Source organism: Phaeodactylum tricornutum, chromosome 5 (genome assembly GCF_000150955.2).
Source record: "Phaeodactylum tricornutum CCAP 1055/1 chromosome 5, whole genome shotgun sequence".
Lineage (NCBI taxonomy): Eukaryota > Bacillariophyta > Bacillariophyceae > Surirellales > Neidiaceae > Phaeodactylum > Phaeodactylum tricornutum.
The window spans coordinates 1,019,738-1,035,750 of record NC_011673.1 but is presented as its reverse complement, the minus strand read 5'-3'; the positions used below and the strand labels follow the sequence as shown (position 1 = coordinate 1,035,750).

At 49.2% G+C, this 16,013-nt stretch overlaps 8 protein-coding genes across 8 annotated transcripts; 3 read left to right on the top strand and 5 right to left on the bottom strand.

Annotated features, from left to right (window-relative positions):
- Positions 1-53: 53 nt before the first annotated feature.
- Positions 54-1,013, top strand: PHATRDRAFT_11336 (predicted protein; the record flags this gene model as incomplete). The annotated part of the gene is made up of 3 exons (XM_002179074.1): positions 54-130; positions 167-423; positions 538-1,013. Coding segments are annotated over 3 exons (810 nt in total), but the record flags the coding sequence as incomplete, so codon positions are not given.
- Positions 1,014-1,327: 314 nt separating this feature from the next.
- Positions 1,328-2,215, bottom strand: PHATRDRAFT_34611 (predicted protein; the record flags this gene model as incomplete). The annotated part of the gene is made up of 1 exon (XM_002178864.1): positions 1,328-2,215. One exon carries the CDS (start codon positions 2,213-2,215, stop codon positions 1,328-1,330), a length of 888 nt encoding a protein of 295 aa, XP_002178900.1.
- Positions 2,216-3,247: 1,032 nt separating this feature from the next.
- Positions 3,248-4,051, bottom strand: PHATRDRAFT_34610 (n-acetylglucosaminyl phosphatidylinositol deacetylase; the record flags this gene model as incomplete). Its single annotated transcript, XM_002178863.1, has 1 exon — positions 3,248-4,051. The coding sequence occupies one exon, from the start codon at positions 4,049-4,051 to the stop codon at positions 3,248-3,250; it is 804 nt and encodes a 267-aa protein (XP_002178899.1).
- A 536-nt stretch (positions 4,052-4,587) lies between these two features.
- Positions 4,588-6,539, bottom strand: PHATRDRAFT_45022 (predicted protein). The gene has a single exon (XM_002178862.1). It carries the CDS (start codon positions 6,345-6,347, stop codon positions 4,806-4,808), a length of 1,542 nt encoding a protein of 513 aa, XP_002178898.1. The 5' UTR covers positions 6,348-6,539; the 3' UTR covers positions 4,588-4,805.
- Positions 6,540-7,690: 1,151 nt separating this feature from the next.
- Positions 7,691-8,113, top strand: PHATRDRAFT_5543 (predicted protein; the record flags this gene model as incomplete). Its single annotated transcript, XM_002179073.1, has 1 exon — positions 7,691-8,113. A coding segment is annotated over one exon (423 nt), but the record flags the coding sequence as incomplete, so codon positions are not given.
- A 913-nt stretch (positions 8,114-9,026) lies between these two features.
- Positions 9,027-10,516, bottom strand: PHATRDRAFT_45021 (predicted protein; the record flags this gene model as incomplete). The annotated part of the gene is made up of 1 exon (XM_002178861.1): positions 9,027-10,516. Exon 1 carries the CDS (start codon positions 10,044-10,046, stop codon positions 9,027-9,029), a length of 1,020 nt encoding a protein of 339 aa, XP_002178897.1. The 5' UTR covers positions 10,047-10,516.
- A 683-nt stretch (positions 10,517-11,199) lies between these two features.
- On the top strand, positions 11,200-13,073 carry PHATRDRAFT_45020 (predicted protein; the record flags this gene model as incomplete). The annotated part of the gene is made up of 1 exon (XM_002179072.1): positions 11,200-13,073. The coding sequence occupies exon 1, from the start codon at positions 11,295-11,297 to the stop codon at positions 13,071-13,073; it is 1,779 nt and encodes a 592-aa protein (XP_002179108.1). The 5' UTR covers positions 11,200-11,294.
- A 562-nt stretch (positions 13,074-13,635) lies between these two features.
- On the bottom strand, positions 13,636-14,340 carry PHATRDRAFT_45019 (predicted protein; the record flags this gene model as incomplete). The annotated part of the gene is made up of 1 exon (XM_002178860.1): positions 13,636-14,340. One exon carries the CDS (start codon positions 14,338-14,340, stop codon positions 13,723-13,725), a length of 618 nt encoding a protein of 205 aa, XP_002178896.1. The 3' UTR covers positions 13,636-13,722.
- Positions 14,341-16,013: the final 1,673 nt, after the last annotated feature.

The window sequence follows — 16,013 nt, the reverse complement described above, 5'->3', positions numbered from 1 at the left end:
TACGCGGTAACCGACTTTCATGAGTCATCGTCGACCAGATTTTATCGGAAGAAGATAAAGAAGGCGTGGTACTGGTGCATGGCTTTGGAGCATCGGGATCGCAGTGGAACAAAGCCATGATGGAGCTCAAGTTATGTGTCGCTGCGTCTACGAAGGCGGGACCTAGCACCACGACTGCCTCCCAGGGCTTGGCACCCGATCTTATTGGCTTCGGAGAAGCCGAGAAACCTGCGCTATCTTACTCGGGGTATATGTGGGATGCACAGGTGCTAGATTTCGTCAAGGAGCGAGCCATGGCCGTGCACGGGTGTACCTCGTTTGTCACTGGCGGTAACAGCATCGGTGGGTTCACGAGTATGAGTTTGGCGGCGAGTGACGCGGCTGACGTCGATGGACGCAGCTTGTCATCCTCGGGAGCTCCTGGTACGCAACGATGTACAGGACTTGTCCTGATGAATTCGGCGGGTCCCGTCAAAACTTTAGAAGAAGCATCTGCAGAAACAACCACGACATCTATAGCTGTAGCGACTGTGAAAGGAAGATTGCCCATTTGCAAGCCTCCAGCTCGACCGGTGGCTCGTCTTTTTGGGAACGTGCTACTGGGTTATTTGCGACCCCGAATTCAGTCGATCTGCAAGAACTTGTACCCGACAAACCCCGCTGCAGTCGATGAATCTCTCTGTACAGGAATTTTCCGCGATTCTTTGGATCCCGGAGCAATTAACGTCATGATGGCTGGTGCCAAGCTTCCACCACCACGATCGGCCAATGAACTCCTAAAGGCCGACTTTGGGGGAGCAGCTACGGTAGAAAATGTAGAAATACTCGAAGCTTTCTTTGATGGGCCTGTTCTAGTTGCCCAAGGTGTCTTGGATCCCCTTAACGACTCTACGGACCGTATGAATCGTTTTGGTGCCTTGCGTGCCGGCATTATGAAGGATCCCATCAATGCTGGTCACTGCCCCCACGACGAATTGCCTGGCGCAGTGGCACAGAGTATTTCCAATTGGATGGTTGCTACACGAACGGAGCGGATGTTACGAGTGCCTTCTATCCCCAAAACCGCACGAGTGAGAAAATAGTCGTACGATGGAGTTAGTTCATTCTGCCTATAAAAGTCTAATCGAGTTCTATTCCAGCGGGGGAAAGAAAATGTTTAGCTTTGCTAGTTGATACAGCTCTCTACCTAAGAAACGACTTCCCTTACAAACCAAACTCGATCTTGCCCGCGAGCAAGACCTCCTTGGTGGGCGATGGTTAGATCAACTGATTTTGCTTAGTCGATTTGTCGCGGAACCCTGAATACCAGTACACAAATAATGTTTTTCTATAACTTTGTGTTGAAAGCATCCACAACAACTCCCAAACCAACGCCGTGTAGGAGAATTCCCGGTGGTTGCTTCTTCTCGGCGGCAGCAGGGCTAACAACACGACATTCAGGACAAAGCACGTACTTCGCGTCCACTACGCACAAAAGCTTTACCTGGCAACAAAAGCAGTCTACAGACTCTGTCTTTCCATTTTTCAACGCTCGCCAAGTCTCCTCTGATCCACGTAGAGGAATGAACATGCCAGGACATATCTCAATTTGTGGTAGTAGAGGAAGCTGATGATTTCCACTTTGTCCAGAAACTGGAAGCTTGCAGTTAGTCATTTGTCCCGAGTTCAAGGCGTTCGAGCTGGGATGTGAATTATTTTCGAAGCGGAAACGTGTATGGTATCTGGAATCATACAGTCCACTGGTTATATACGGGCTGTTGTGTGCGGAATTTCTTTCTTCAAGCATTAAATTCCCGTTTATTGACTGCATAGAAGTTCCTTGAATTCGGGCGAGAAGAGTGGTAGCGTTTTCACCAGATCTTTGAATGCGCGCCCTGGACAATAGGGTGTCGGTGTCAAAGTCTGGTGTACTTTGACCTTTTGCCAACGCAGGATACAGGGCTTCTTCGCGCTTCTTTCTAGTGCTCTGGGAAAGAGTGTGTGGTCGAGAAGCTTCCCATTTTTCTTTCTTAGGTTCCAGATTGGACAAGTCGTACGCTAGTAAATTGAGCGCACGACTTGAAGTTGCCGTCCCATTGATGCATTTGTCTAAACTTTGTTGATCCGGAGAAGGAACATTCCCGGTTTTGGATAGATTCACAATAGGCGACTGTTCAAAGTTTCTCGGCGTTACGACAATATCCTCTCTATGTAGGTTTCTTCGTGAACTAGACATGTTTTGAGGGGAGGTTCGTTGACCAAAAGAATCTTGGCTCCGAAAAGAGCTCTCACGAAGAAGGGTTCCACGACGATGCAGTGAGCCCTGCCTACTCAAATTTCGACCTGCATTTCGCATGCCGTAGTTGTATAAAGTAATCGTGGACCAAGTGGGTGGACACTGCCTTTCGAAAAGATTCCCCTTTCCTAATGCAATTATTTTCAAGTCCTCCCTGGTTTATTTACAATGCTCGCCACTGTCGATTGCTGGCGCGATTTGCAAGCTGATTTCTCGGTGACACATAATGTGCGGTTCAAGGATGAAGGCGTCCGTTTACGTTAGTCATCGGGAGAGGATTCCCTTTGGATCACTGTCGTGACGGTTCTGCTCCATCGAGGTGGCTGAAAAATTCTAAGCTTCTAAGAAGGATAATTAACGCGGTCATTGTTTTTCGGTCTTTGTGTTCAGACTTATTGCGATACCCAATGTTTGTGTCTGTCTACGCTATTAGCAATTAGGCCCAGAATGTGGCCAAATTTCATGCACCTTATGTCCATATGTAGTTAAACGTTAGTCTGGTTTCAAGGGACCTTTCAGCCTAGGACAAAACAGGAAAAGGGAGGGCAATATATCAATATATCAGACTTCAGGAGAGATGCTGTTATGTAACTAAGGGAAGTTTAAAAAAAGGAAAACAAAGGCCATTTAGTCAGGACAGAATCTTCAAAAATATTTAGTCCTCCACGATCAGACATAGAGCAATCTGACTGAATACTCGCCTGTCTTCTTTTGGTAAGAAAAACTCAAAGCGACTGATGAATCCGGTCTGAGTTCCACCTGAATGCCAAAGAACAAATCCCTGACGTTTCTATTAAAATACGATTACCTGAGAATGCAGCGAAGTGATTGCCCTTATTTACACTTGACCTTTCAAGCGAAATGGAATCTTCTTGTCGCTCATTCGCTGTAAAGAGCGCTTGGATAATATATAAATAATTCCTTGGTAAACTATATGCCCCACCAAGTCCGTTCAACCCATCAAGCCCGGTATCACGTACGGACGAGTTGCTTTGCCTTCGGAAGATCTGGCCCGAGATTCTTCAGCCGATTCACATAAGTGTAGCAGCTGAAAACAACGAACAAGCGCCGATACCAGACAAATTGCGATCGGTGAGTTGCCATTGCCCGCCAGTTCAGACAAGGGTATCTAAGTCGAAAAACAAGCTCCTTCACATGGCTAGGCCCGTCGTACTTGAAAGACGATATCTGTGGTACGAGGTGTATCCAGAAAAGTATCAGCGATAGCCATTCGTACACGGGAAAATACTTTTGAAACAAAGAAGGCTCGGTTTCGAGAAGGAACACCATCAACTTCGCTGGCAGTGATAAATCTCTTTCAGTCGAAGAAAATCCGCTCTCTTGTTCTTCCAAGTAAAGTTGACGCACTGCCAAAAATGTATCACGATGGTTGATATGCCCTGAGACGCCGTCCTGGTCAAATGTGAATATGCATATTTTGCTGTATTTTTGTGCGTCGTTGTCGATTTCTTGTCTCAGGCACGCTCTGAGGCATTGCGTTGCTTGATCTATCGACCAGGATTCTGTGGGGTGGTCCTTCAATTCGTTCAACTGTATAACTCGATCAATCCCCAGCACATCATAGCTCGCCTTTTCAAGTTCTTTAACGCGTGCTTTTCCGAGACCATCGTAGTCACCAGTCGTTAAGCAGAGCAGCCAAATTTTCGATTCCGATTCGTGTTGTTGTAGTGCGCGGATTGTTGGAATAAAGAACATGCTCTCATCGTCCGGATGCGCGATCACAAAAACATTCAACTTTCTTGGATTGGGGCTCATTTGTGTCATAAAAGGCTAAGCTAACAACGCGTCATATCTCGTTTGCACAGATACAATATTCACTGTCAGATCGACTTTCGAATAATCGGTGTATGCGTTAGTCCATCGCTTCTAGCGAGCACCAAAAGCAGCAAAAAACGAGAGTGCAATATCTCTGTCTGGAAACGTTAGATTCTGCCTTTACTGTTAATTGTAAGTAGCGACGGACATTGATTTTCAAGGGTCAGTCAGTGTTACTAGTATGTTAATTGGGCTAGTTTTGTTTGTTTCAAATTTGAAACTTTAAGAAAGAGCATTGGACAGTGAATCTCTTGACTGTGAGTGATTCTTGTTGGTCTAACAACTGGACTAGGTAGTCACCCACGACACTAAAGCTCGGACGCGTTCGAGGCTTACAAAGGGCCAATTCGATTGACCTACACCATACGTGTTCTCCGATTATATCCTAAGACATGAAGTACTTTAATAAACATTAACTTGGATTAGGAATCCGTCATAGACAGATTCGAAATCGTTTCGAACACTTTGTTTTTTCTAGCCTTGGTCATCTTCTCTTTCCGAGACTCCTTTCCCACCCCATCAACACAGCTCTCCCACAGGTCCATGACTAGACTTTCACATGTGCAATTGCCCAGGCTCCACCGCGAGCCATTTTTCTTACATAAAACTACGAAATATACCATTCCTGATTCCTTCCTACGGCCGTAGTTGCATTCCTCACTATGCAGATCGTCGTCGGCTTCTCACCGTCTATTCAAACGGAAACACCGTCGACTTCGTTTGGCGACGCTGGCGTTACGGTATTGGCGTCCACAACCGCCTCGGATTTGGCAACGCTGTTGCCTTCGGCGTGTTTGGCAAATTCCTGGTGCGCGTACGTTGTGGGTGCGGTCGGGTGCCAGGGAGCTCCAACACTTGGGTGCTGTGCGGGAATGGTGAACCGGTGTGTGTAGTACGGTTGCGGCTGCGGTGAAGCGTGTTGGTGATACGCTAGTGCGGGAGGCATGAAACGCGGCGACGGTGGCGGTCGGTTGTGATGATGATGCTGTTGTTGCGGATCCAAGGGTAAATGCTGCCGTTGTGGATCCAAGAGATGCGGAGGGAGTGGTCCACGCGCCGGAACACCGGGCTTTTTGGCGGCCCCGTTACGTGCGTCCAATCCGAGCGCCTTGAGTCGAGCCCGACGTAAACGATCGCCTTCATTCTTTCGCTGCTTCTTGGACATTGTGTTATTCAAAAACTGCACTTCGAGTCGTGTACGTTGTCGTATTTTCTTGCCAAGGATACGATCCATCTCTTCCTTGCGTTCGAGAGCGCGTTCTCGTGACCTATTATTTTTCCGTTCCCGACGCGTCTCGTGTAGGTGCAACATGTGTTGATCTTCTTCGGTACGTTTGGTAGCATCCATGGCGGCGACGGCGGCAACCCGGTCCCTCAGAACAGCGGCGCGGCGACGACTCTGAGAGTTCTTGTGTTGGCGACGGGCGACCACTTCGGGATTGGACGGTGCCGGTGGCCGAATGTAGGTCTTGAGTTTCCGGAGTTCATTTGCTGACACCGCGGGTTCGACGGCCGATGTTTTGCCGGAATCGGAGGCCGTGTCGAGGTCTTCCAAGGGCGGGGGATTCGTCGACGAATGCGGATGCTTCGAGGAAACCCCGTTGGCGTCCGGACTGTGTGGCGGTAGTCCATTGGAATAGACGGGATGGCGTGGACTAAGGGGCGGCGCCCCGATCGGGTAGGCCGAGCCGTAGGGCGGAGGTTGGTAGGGATCGTAGGGCGGTGGGGGGTAGGGCATCCCGTAGCCTCCGGCTTCGCCGCGTCCCGGCGAAGACGCATGCCCGTGCTCGTTCATGTGACCATCACTGCGGGACGGTGACGGGGAGCCGGGAGGTGCGTATCCCGGGGGAGGTGGGTAATAGGCTCCCGGTGCGGTTGGAAAGAAGGGGGGTGGATAGGATGGTCCGTAGGGCGGTGGAGGTCCTCCCGGGTACGGCGGTACCCCGGTGTAGCCGTACGGCGAGGGCGGATAGTAGTAGGCGTGTGGTGGTGGCGGATGATGCTGGTAGTGCCAAGCCGGAGACGAGGTTTGATCCGTGGGGAAGGGGGAGAGGGTCGTTGCGGGGTCCGCGAGCATGTCCGTTTCGTGCGGTGCGGGATCGCTTTGCTTGGAATGAACAGGATTCCGGTCCGCATCAGCCTTACGGCCGTCGGATTTTCTCGCTTTGTGGGTGGAATCTGCTGGACGCGATGTCGGAATTTCCGGAGATTCCGAAGGATAGCTTTCACCCGACATGATGGAATAAAGTGCCGGGTTTGTTCTCGGGAGAAATTCTGCTTCTCGAAGACAAGATTGCCTCTAGAAGTTGCGTTCACGTAGCTGTTTGTTTGTTTGTTTGTTGTTCGAAGGAAGGACTCACGGGACCTACTTTGTGTGTGTGTGTTGGTTCCAAGTGGATACGATCGTTTCGATTGTCCGGAAACAAAAGACTGGCATGGAAAAATAATGTTTGGGAGGCGGTCGTTTCGCTCCAAGCCAAACCTCGACGTGCGCTCACACGGGCAACGCTTGGGGCAGGCGTTGCGCTTGGTCCACACTCCGTAGGTACGACCGAGGGGCTGGCGCTGGTGTGTTTTTCTCCCCCCCCCAAATATCCACGGGAAGCCTGCCGCGCTATCGCTCGAGCGACTCCCGCGTACGGTGGAAGGTCGTTCGGCAGCGGCGGACCTCCACTCGTGGATTCCGTACGCCGTCCGTCAATGAAACCCGCCAGAACAGTAGAAGTAGAATTTTGTCACGGCCTAACTTTCGTTACTATAGCTATGAATAGGACACAACACAGCTTCCGTTGATTTCTTCAACCGCTGTTGGTATCCTATATATTCTCACGGTGCGGCACTCGATTAAACTCCAAGTTCTAATGAAGCTACATCGGCTCGCTTGTATGCGTGCGAGAGACGAGCCGACCGGGGCCAAGCCCGGAAGCGCTCCGACAATGGGAGGAAAGCGTTTCGTTCCAAGCGTCCGGCATTGAGTGCACTGTCATCCACAGTGCCCTGCACGTTACTCACGTTACCAGTAACAGTATTCAAGTAGAAAGAAACCCCATTCTCACTCTGATCCCCATCCTCTTTCACAATTACCCCACTCCGACATCCTTCCTTGTCATGGCCACGACATTGGAAGCCGACTCGGGGTCGAGCTACGCACGCATGGGACAACCGAACGCGGCTCCGGAACCCAAGGTCCGCCCCCATTCTATACGCCTGGCACGGCCGTTTCACCGTCATCGCAGTCGTCCCCACTCCACCTCAACTCCCCTCCACTACGACCAATACGATACCGATCCCACCAGTCTGTCGACCCGCAACACCAACTACATCAACAACAATCACGACATGGAGCGAAGTGAAGCACTTCCAACCGAGCAAGACGACAACAAGGAAGAAGTGTACATTGTACGACAAAAGTACGGTTATTTCTCGTGGGCGTTCTCGGTGACACAGACCGCCATTTTGGGAATCATGATGTGGCAGTGTGGTATTGCGCCCATGCGAATCAATCCAATGTTCGGGCCCTACCCCGACGCCCTTTCCGAGTGGGGCGGCAAAAACTCGGTCCTTATACTGGAAGACGCTCAGTGGTGGCGATTGCTTACGCCAATTCTCCTACACGCCGGAGTCATTCATTTGCTTTGTAACGTCGCCGTACAAATCGAAGCTGGAGCCTTTTTCGAACAAGAATGGGGTAGTTTCCGTTGGCTTGTCGTCTATCTGGCGTCAGCGGTAGGGTCGTCCATTCTTTCCATTATTGTCATGCCTAACGCCGTCTCGGTTGGATCCTCCGGAGCCCTTATGGGATTGTTCGGAGCGAAACTGGCGGAAGTAACACTGCGAGTGTGTGACCGTGCCGATACCGAGCAACAACGAGTCGCCCATCAAGTCCGCAAGGAGCAGTGTACCGCAGTAACCTGCAGCGTCCTCCTTGTCATGCTGTTTTCCTTTATTCCGTACGTGGACTGGGCGGCGCATCTCGGTGGTCTCGTGGCCGGCTTTGCGGTGGGTATCCTCCTATTTGCCAACGATATTGCACACCGTGGTTATCGGCTTTGCTGGATCCTGGTGGGGCTGGCGACAACGTTTGCCCTCTTCGCTACGTCCCTTCGGTACATGTACTCGGGAGCCGTTGCTCCAACCGAGGAGCTGCGGGATGTGTGTGGCTACTACACGCAAAACTTCGACAATTACCAGTGCAACTGCATGCGCGAAGAATACCTGAACACTAATGATGGGGCCAATGCCCAAGATCGTAGCTAGAGGGGGTGCTGCACTGCAGAAACCAAACATCACTCTGGAAACACCAACAGATGCAATAGTCGGATTCTGCTGTCCAAAATGCTTGGTTATGTCTGAATTGTTGACAACGAAGAAGGAACAGCGAGAGACAAAGCTTTGAAGTCTCAAATTGTGCACAAAAGAGCCTTTTTTATTCTTTGTTTGCATTATTCCATGGTCTCTTTATTCTTTTCCAAACAACCATGAGTCTAATACTATGCTCCTCTTGTTTGGTATGCTGTCCTTAATCAAGATCTCCACTATCATTGTTTTTGTTCTAGTACCATTTCTAATTTTTTTTTCTAAGACCAAGACTGGGATGTCCCTGTCAGTCAAGGCGGTCTCACTGCCTTTTGATCTTGTTGCACAATCAACCTGTAGACTAACTGCGAATGTGTACAGTTCCAATAACCCCGTTCCTGTGTTCTTTCTCTATGTTTTCTTTTGCCATTCCAATTTCGATGTGACGGTGTTGAGGGTATCAATGCTATGCAATTTAAAGGGGAAACTCTTCTTGGGTGCTATTGCCACTCCGTCCGCATGGGTGAGATTGTTGGAGGCAGAAAATGCTATCCTAGAAGGAAAAATTGCTGACATTGTGTGGGTTTAGAAAGCTTAATTTGATAAGTCTATGTTATCGCTACAAGAGTCGATCTTGCTCTTTCGTTTCACTACTATAGAGCTGTCGATGCTGATTGGTCGCAGGACACTCAGTTACCTGTGCATTTTCTTGCATTGTGCATTGTTCATAGACTTCTTCCGTCAGTCCTAGCCCGACCCCCCGGTCGCTGCTGCCTGCACCCAAATACGAAGCCTCAACACCGCTACAATCAATGTCCTTGGGAGACACGACGCGACAGGTTGGGCAAAGGACAAACGTGGCATATTCCACGGCATACAAGGACATCGTACATGCCATGCATATGCACTGCGAGAGTCGATTCTCCTGCAGCGCTTGCATTGTCTCGGCGCTACCGTGAAGCATCATGTAGACTCCGGGTGCGACCTCAATTTCGGGACGTGGAATGGCCGGTGGAGAATAGTGGTTGGGGCCCTTGGGAATGATTCCGTGGTTGCTGATGGTGTCATTTTGGTGAAGATGCCTAGCGCTAGTGGTTCGGACTGTCTGGGGTAAGGAGCAAGGGGCACTTAATGTGGACAAAGCCGGATGTGCATTGTCGTATTCGTTGACCATATCTGGGATACTGCTACAGCTACTTACGGATCCATGCTGGATCCACTCCGAGGAAGGCATAACCGTAGCTCCCTCATCTTCGGGTAAAGGGGAGGTTCGGGATCGATTCTGTTGAGTAGTGCAGCGGTGTTCGGGAGGGGGTTTCTTCTTGGCCGGCGGGATGAATGCTGCACGTTTCTTTTCCTCCCGCGGAAACCCAAACTGCCTCAGCGAATCGCCACGCTCAACTTTTGGTTTTTGCAAAGCGTGACGAAAGGCATCCTCCACGGTAGGCATCGGTATTATGTCGATTTCGTAGCGTGAAGGATACAAGAGATCAGGCGGATCGAGTAGCCCGGGGTCCCTTTGCGTTTCTCGCATGTAATCAAGGAATGAGGCGCTGTTGCTGTTCAATGCGAGCCTTCCGTGTGGTTCATCCTGCGCATCATGAATGCTGAATCTAGAACGATTGGTATTTCGGTTCATTTTTAGGTATCATAGAGGTTCGAAAGCGGATCCACTACGGACCACACTGCTCTGCTTGCTTGACTTGGCTTACAGTTCGACAAAGAATCTAGATTTCGATAGAGCAGTTGGTGGGAGGAATCGGCGTATCGCGGTGCTTTTACAGTTAGAAACCAATGTTCCACAACGGGCGATGGTTCGATCTCTCGTCCTCAACGAGCACACACGCAAGCAAATTTGCGATTGTTGGGCCGGGCGTAAATAGTGTGCCTTCTCGCAGCCGGTACCGTACCAGGCATCAATTAATTTAGGAAATTTGCGGTTGGTGCGTAGGGCCCAATCCAGCGAGTGTGGTTCTCCAGCTTCGAATCAATCGTCCAATGCAGGGATGGCAACGGTAAAGAATCCGTTCTTTGCCATATAAATCGAAAAGTGCTGTGGATAATGAAAGATACATTTACATTAAATTGATATGAACCAGTTCTGTCTTAACACATCACGGGCTCGTGAATAATGAGATCGTTCAGTGTAAAGATCATCCAAGACTACTATTGATGTAGAAGAGTCAAAAATGATAATTTGTTGGAAAATAAACTCCTCGTATAACGTCTTTCTCAATCATCCCTCAGGTACCATGTTGAGACAACCTTAATTAATCGAATCTGTTGTTGGAAAGCCACGATTCATCAATGTTGAATGGATTGGCATTTATAACTGCCCCAAGATTGGATGGCATAGTATTCCGGACCCCTTAGCATTTAACAACAAGTGGAAACGTCTCGAACAGGAATCCGAAAAACGTATACACAGTCAAATATTACTGGAAAAGTTTTTTTTAAATACAAATGCACGATTTATGCCTGGCCAGCGAAACTATAAGCCCCTGAGTGTTCCAATTTGGAACGCTTGCGAACCCGTTGTTGGAACAGTCTGCTCATCATCCCCCAGACGAGACCGTCACCCGTACAGACACTTGGAGAGCCTTACAGTTGGTAGTTACGGGCAAGTCAGCGGTGGGTATGTTCCCGCACAGCTCGCGTGATTGACAGACAATTTGACTCACAATCAGACGTGTTTCACTGTTGGTTACGCAGACAACAACGATTCCCCTTGCCGTGTTAGGGTTCCACAGTAATCGAAGGTACCGACCGACTCAAGTATACTACTGCAATCGATCGAAGGACAATTGATCTTCGTACTGTTAATCCATCACTGGATAGTATTGGTAACAGCGACACAGTTTGTTCAAGAGACTCGCCAAGCCGTAGCATGATAGCACAGGAAGACAAGGGCGTGGGACTAACATATCCGCAACAGCGCCAGTGGCTCGTGCGCTTTCAAAACCGGACATACGTCTATGAAGAGCCTCAGCGATATCGAGAGCGTCTGTCCGAGTCCATCGTTGATTCCAGTGATGCAAAAGTTCACTTACGGATAGACGATGTCAAACGTTTCCTCTCGGAACGTTTGGCCTCGGGGGCTGGGAGCACTCGTAGCGATTCGTCGATCGCCCCGACAACCTCGTCCCTCGCGAAGTTACAGCGTCTGTTCGATATTACCCAAGTCCAGTATCCCCACATTCACATACGACTCGTCTCCAGTATCCGTGGCGGAAAAGGCGGCTTTGGAACTCTCCTCAAGGGTCAATCGCGACAAGCTGGCGCCAAAGCAACCACAAACTTTGGCGCCTGTCGCGACTTGCAGGGCCGACGCCTCCGGAACGTCAACGACAGCATCTCTAGGGAACGTTTCCAATCATGGCAGGAAAAGATAAGCAAGGGCGAGGCGACCGAAGACGAAATGATTCGAGCGCTTGTGTTGGATACCAGTTCTTCCAGTGGAGTTGCCGGATGGTATTTACAGTTGCCCTCCTGGGCGGCCGTTGGCAGTCAACACAAGCGACAGATTCAACGACAGTACCACATGTGGAAACGACAACAACGACAAGTCAAGAACACGCGGGATGAAGCACGCCAAAGGCGAGACGCGCAAGTCCAAACCTACGTGATGCAGGCCCAGGCCGCCCTGGACCAGGCGCAATCCGGAGTGCAAAATGCCCTCCAAGAAGGTTTGCGGAAACGGCAACAGAACAATGTTGAGCCTGAACCACCAGCGGCCCTACTCACGTTGGACGGTGACATTACTTTGGCGTACGAATCGAACGCGTGGAAGATGCAGAGCCCGTCCAACTTTGCTACGGTTGGGATTGTCTTGGACTTTTCGTTGCTCAATACTTCATCATCATCGTCGTCGCAACATGCATTCTACTACGAAGTACGACTGGTTTCGGGAGGACTGGCACAGATTGGCTGGGCAATACCTGGATTCGTGCCGAATTCGGAAGATGGAGACGGTGTCGGCGACGATGCCTTTTCGTGGGCCTACGATGGTTCCCGCTCGATTCGATTGCACAATGCACAAACCCAGTCGTACGGGAAGCCGTGGAATGCTGGTGACGTAGTTGGTTGTCTGTGTCATCAAGGAACCATCAGCTTTACTTTGAATGGAGATGATGAATTTGGAACAGCATTCACCTTGGATCTTACCGAAACAGCACAACCAGTGCCGGTGATTAGTATTAATCCAGGTGAAATTGTGGAATTGCGTTGGAACACTTCCGATATGGAGTTTTGTCCGGAACAAGCCACTCCTGTTGGAAGCTTTCTCGCGACGGAGGATGTTACTTTTAAGACACACAAACCAAACATTCCCGTAGCCAAGCGCCAGAAACAGAATACAGATGCCATTCTTCTAGCCACAACCAACGACTCTCTTCCATCACCGGAGTCAATTAACAGTAATTCAAAGTACGTGGATGAAAACATTCAAAAAAATCCAACTTTTGAACCCCAAGAACTGGATTTGGAGTCGTATCAGTCAGCACAGGATCTAGAAGACCTCGGTATGGATCGGTTGAAAGGAGCACTCGCTGCCTTGGGAGTCAAGTGTGGGGGTACCTTACAGGAGCGGGCAGCTCGTTTGATGTCGCTGAAGGGTTTGGAACGAGAAGATTACCCCCAACGGTTGCTGTCGAGACGTAAACGATAGGCTAACTGGGAATTGCAGACGAATCAAGTTAAAGAGGTGGCACACTGAGACGTCGCTAATTTGATGTTATGACGCCATTTTTATCCTTTGCTGGTTTCGTAGAAGGCGCTACTATGCGCCAACAAAGTTGGTGCAAACTCTCAATATCTACGAATTTAACTATCACATTGGTAGCTACTATACCTGTCATTCCTTGCTCTTGTTCACAGTCAATGAAATTGAATCTTTACTTCTTTGCCACGAAAAGGAGGAGGCCCACCCTTCTATCGAGTGACAAAGAAAGAGGGACTCCTTGCTCACTTATCTTTTGGGCTTTGCCTTAAGCGATTTCTAAGTCCCATTTTGGTGCTTGTGAGAAAGTGTTCACGACGGGATTTGCGCTGAACTGGCGCTGGGCACTCAGAGTGTGGATCACTGTCCCCATGTCAATTTCCCTGTTGGCTGTGATTTCGAAAATTAGGGCCGATTTCTGAAAAATTGGATTGATTCGTCGTTCCCCAACCGCAAGCCCCATTGATCGCATTTCTGCAAGGATTGATAATGGCTCGATAAATAGGTAGATACAACGCACAACAAATAATTTATAGAGGATTTACGGGATCTAGACTTCAAGCATACGACGCCGAAAATCGTCCAGGATGCTCTATCACTAGTAGAACGACGACCCGAAAGCGGTTTCGCGTAGTCCCAAATAGAGACCTAGCTCAAGACGACGTTCATTCACAGTGCCCCCCACCTCGAGCCCGTAAAATGTGAGCAAGGTGTTGCAGTTCCGCCCCGAAAGATTGATTAAATCTTCGAGTGTGCCTGGGAAGACAGGGGGAGGATTGATGCCGTCTTGATTAGGGATTCGCATCACATTGTCTCGAAGGCTACAGACCAAACCGTTGTAAGACTTGGCAGTAGTTTGCTGAAGCTGTGTCATCTGCGCCGTCAGGTTCTGCTGGAACTGCTGCATGTTCTGTTGCTGCTGTTGCATCATCTGCTGAGCCCAGGCCGGCATGGGTGCGCCGTCATGCTCCGCAGCAATCTTGTGGAACCGAGTCACCGCATCGACACATTCCGAAGCTGTCACAACGGCGGGTACCATGCTGCTAGTCGATAGGCGGTGCATCATTTGCTGGTGAGCCGAGACAAGGTGCCCGGGGTCCTTGGGCGCGCCAGCCAGAATCGCTGGCGCTTGCCACTGAAGGGCCGTTTCGACGACTTTACCTTCGTCCGATGCCAGCGGCGCTAAGATGGGATGGTTCAGCTGATACGAGTCCATGTTGACTGCGATCTTGTCGTTGGAATGTCTTGAAGAAGTCGGGAGACAACAATGGACGCTATGGTGAACGCGGAAGTGCTGTCTTGTCATTGAGCCGGGAAATGCACATCCACTGTGAAAGATGATCAACGGCTTTTTCGAATAGATCATATTATTCCTACTTGATTTAACCGCTCTGCTTCTGGCTGGCGCGCAGTTTGAATTAACATAGGTACAATACTGTGTGTTTCACGAAAACCATAGTCTCAGAATCACCTCACGGCACTGTCGACTCCACTACTTTGTCTCGGGGTCAACCCAATTTGTGTGAAGGACGGACGGACGCCATCGCTTCACTTTAAGCCCGAGTGTCCTAAACGGACGACTTCTCGCAAGACTCTCTCGTTCACGAGAGACCAGGGAAAAATTGCAATGCTACACAAGGGTGAACTAGCAGCCTAGGTAGGAATCTACCAAAAACTGTAAAATGGACAAGCAGTGTGCTAAAGTAACCAAAGGATTGTGGATACATTTGTTGGCAAAGAAACCAACTAAAATAGTGACACCTGATACCCTAAGGGCTCATATACTCCAGACACACGCTTTGCGTTGGGTTTTCTATTTTGCTTGCACAAGTCCCTCAGGTCCAGTCCTTTGGTTCCTTTTTCTGGTTAACAGTAAATGAGAAAATCCACTATTTGGGTTGAATGGGGTGAACATTACACTATTCGGGAAAAATTAAACAAATTCTAAGTATCTTTATTTCGTGTAGTCATTGTCACCTAATATACCAGACCACTATTGTGTCCAATCAAGGCAGAAAGAGTAGCAGGGGGAGAAAATTGACTTTTTTCTTATTCCTTTCCTGTAAGCAACCATCATGATGAGCCACAGCAAATAAGAAACAATTTCACATCCATCTAATCCTAGAGTTCTGTCAACTGGAAAGTTGTTTTTGAGTACCACCTCACGCGATTGCGCGCATGCCTTGAGTCATGACACCCAAGGCAAGCTGGCCAAAACTAATCTTGTGTGTTTGACCACAAATTGCAAGACTGATTGTTTTGGATTGGTGACTGGACAGTTGAATGTCCAAAAACATCATGTGACTGTTTTGGGTCTCGACCGTTACCACGCTCAGAAGCATGGTTACTATGACAAACTTGACCACGGTAGCGTGTACAATACCGTGGGATTGATGAAAATGGTCCACGGTGATGCTTAAGACCGTGGAACTGGACCACGGTAGTTTTGACTGTGGAACTCAATGAAACTGAATAGATTTGGCTTTAGTTTAGAGCTCACAAATTAATATAAATCTTAACAACGATTGTGTGAAAACCATATTTGTTAGTTTGAGAGTATCTCTTCGTTAGAAGCCAGACGAGTCTTGATCACCTTGTGCTGTCTTCAGAAGCCAGGAGATACTTGACAGTGACAAGTTCCTTGCAGTCCAGGCACAGTCTTCACAGCCACAAGAGTTTTACTCTCCCTTCAGAATAACTAACAGTCAAGATGGTACACACAATAAAGTTGTTACGGAGTACTACCAAAGCACACCAAGGACGGATCGCTGTTATGACAGTGAGTGGTAAATGAAGGTGGGCGTTATGACAAACAACCTGCAATACACCTAAGCAAGCTTAGGGACTGTAAAACTCACTCGCTGGCGACGCTCCCCACGGGTTAGACAG

Coding starts and splice junctions, on each gene's coding strand:
- PHATRDRAFT_45022 (XM_002178862.1), bottom strand. CDS start 6,347: ATGTCGGGTGAAAGCTATCCTTCGGAATCTCCGGAAATTCCGACATCG.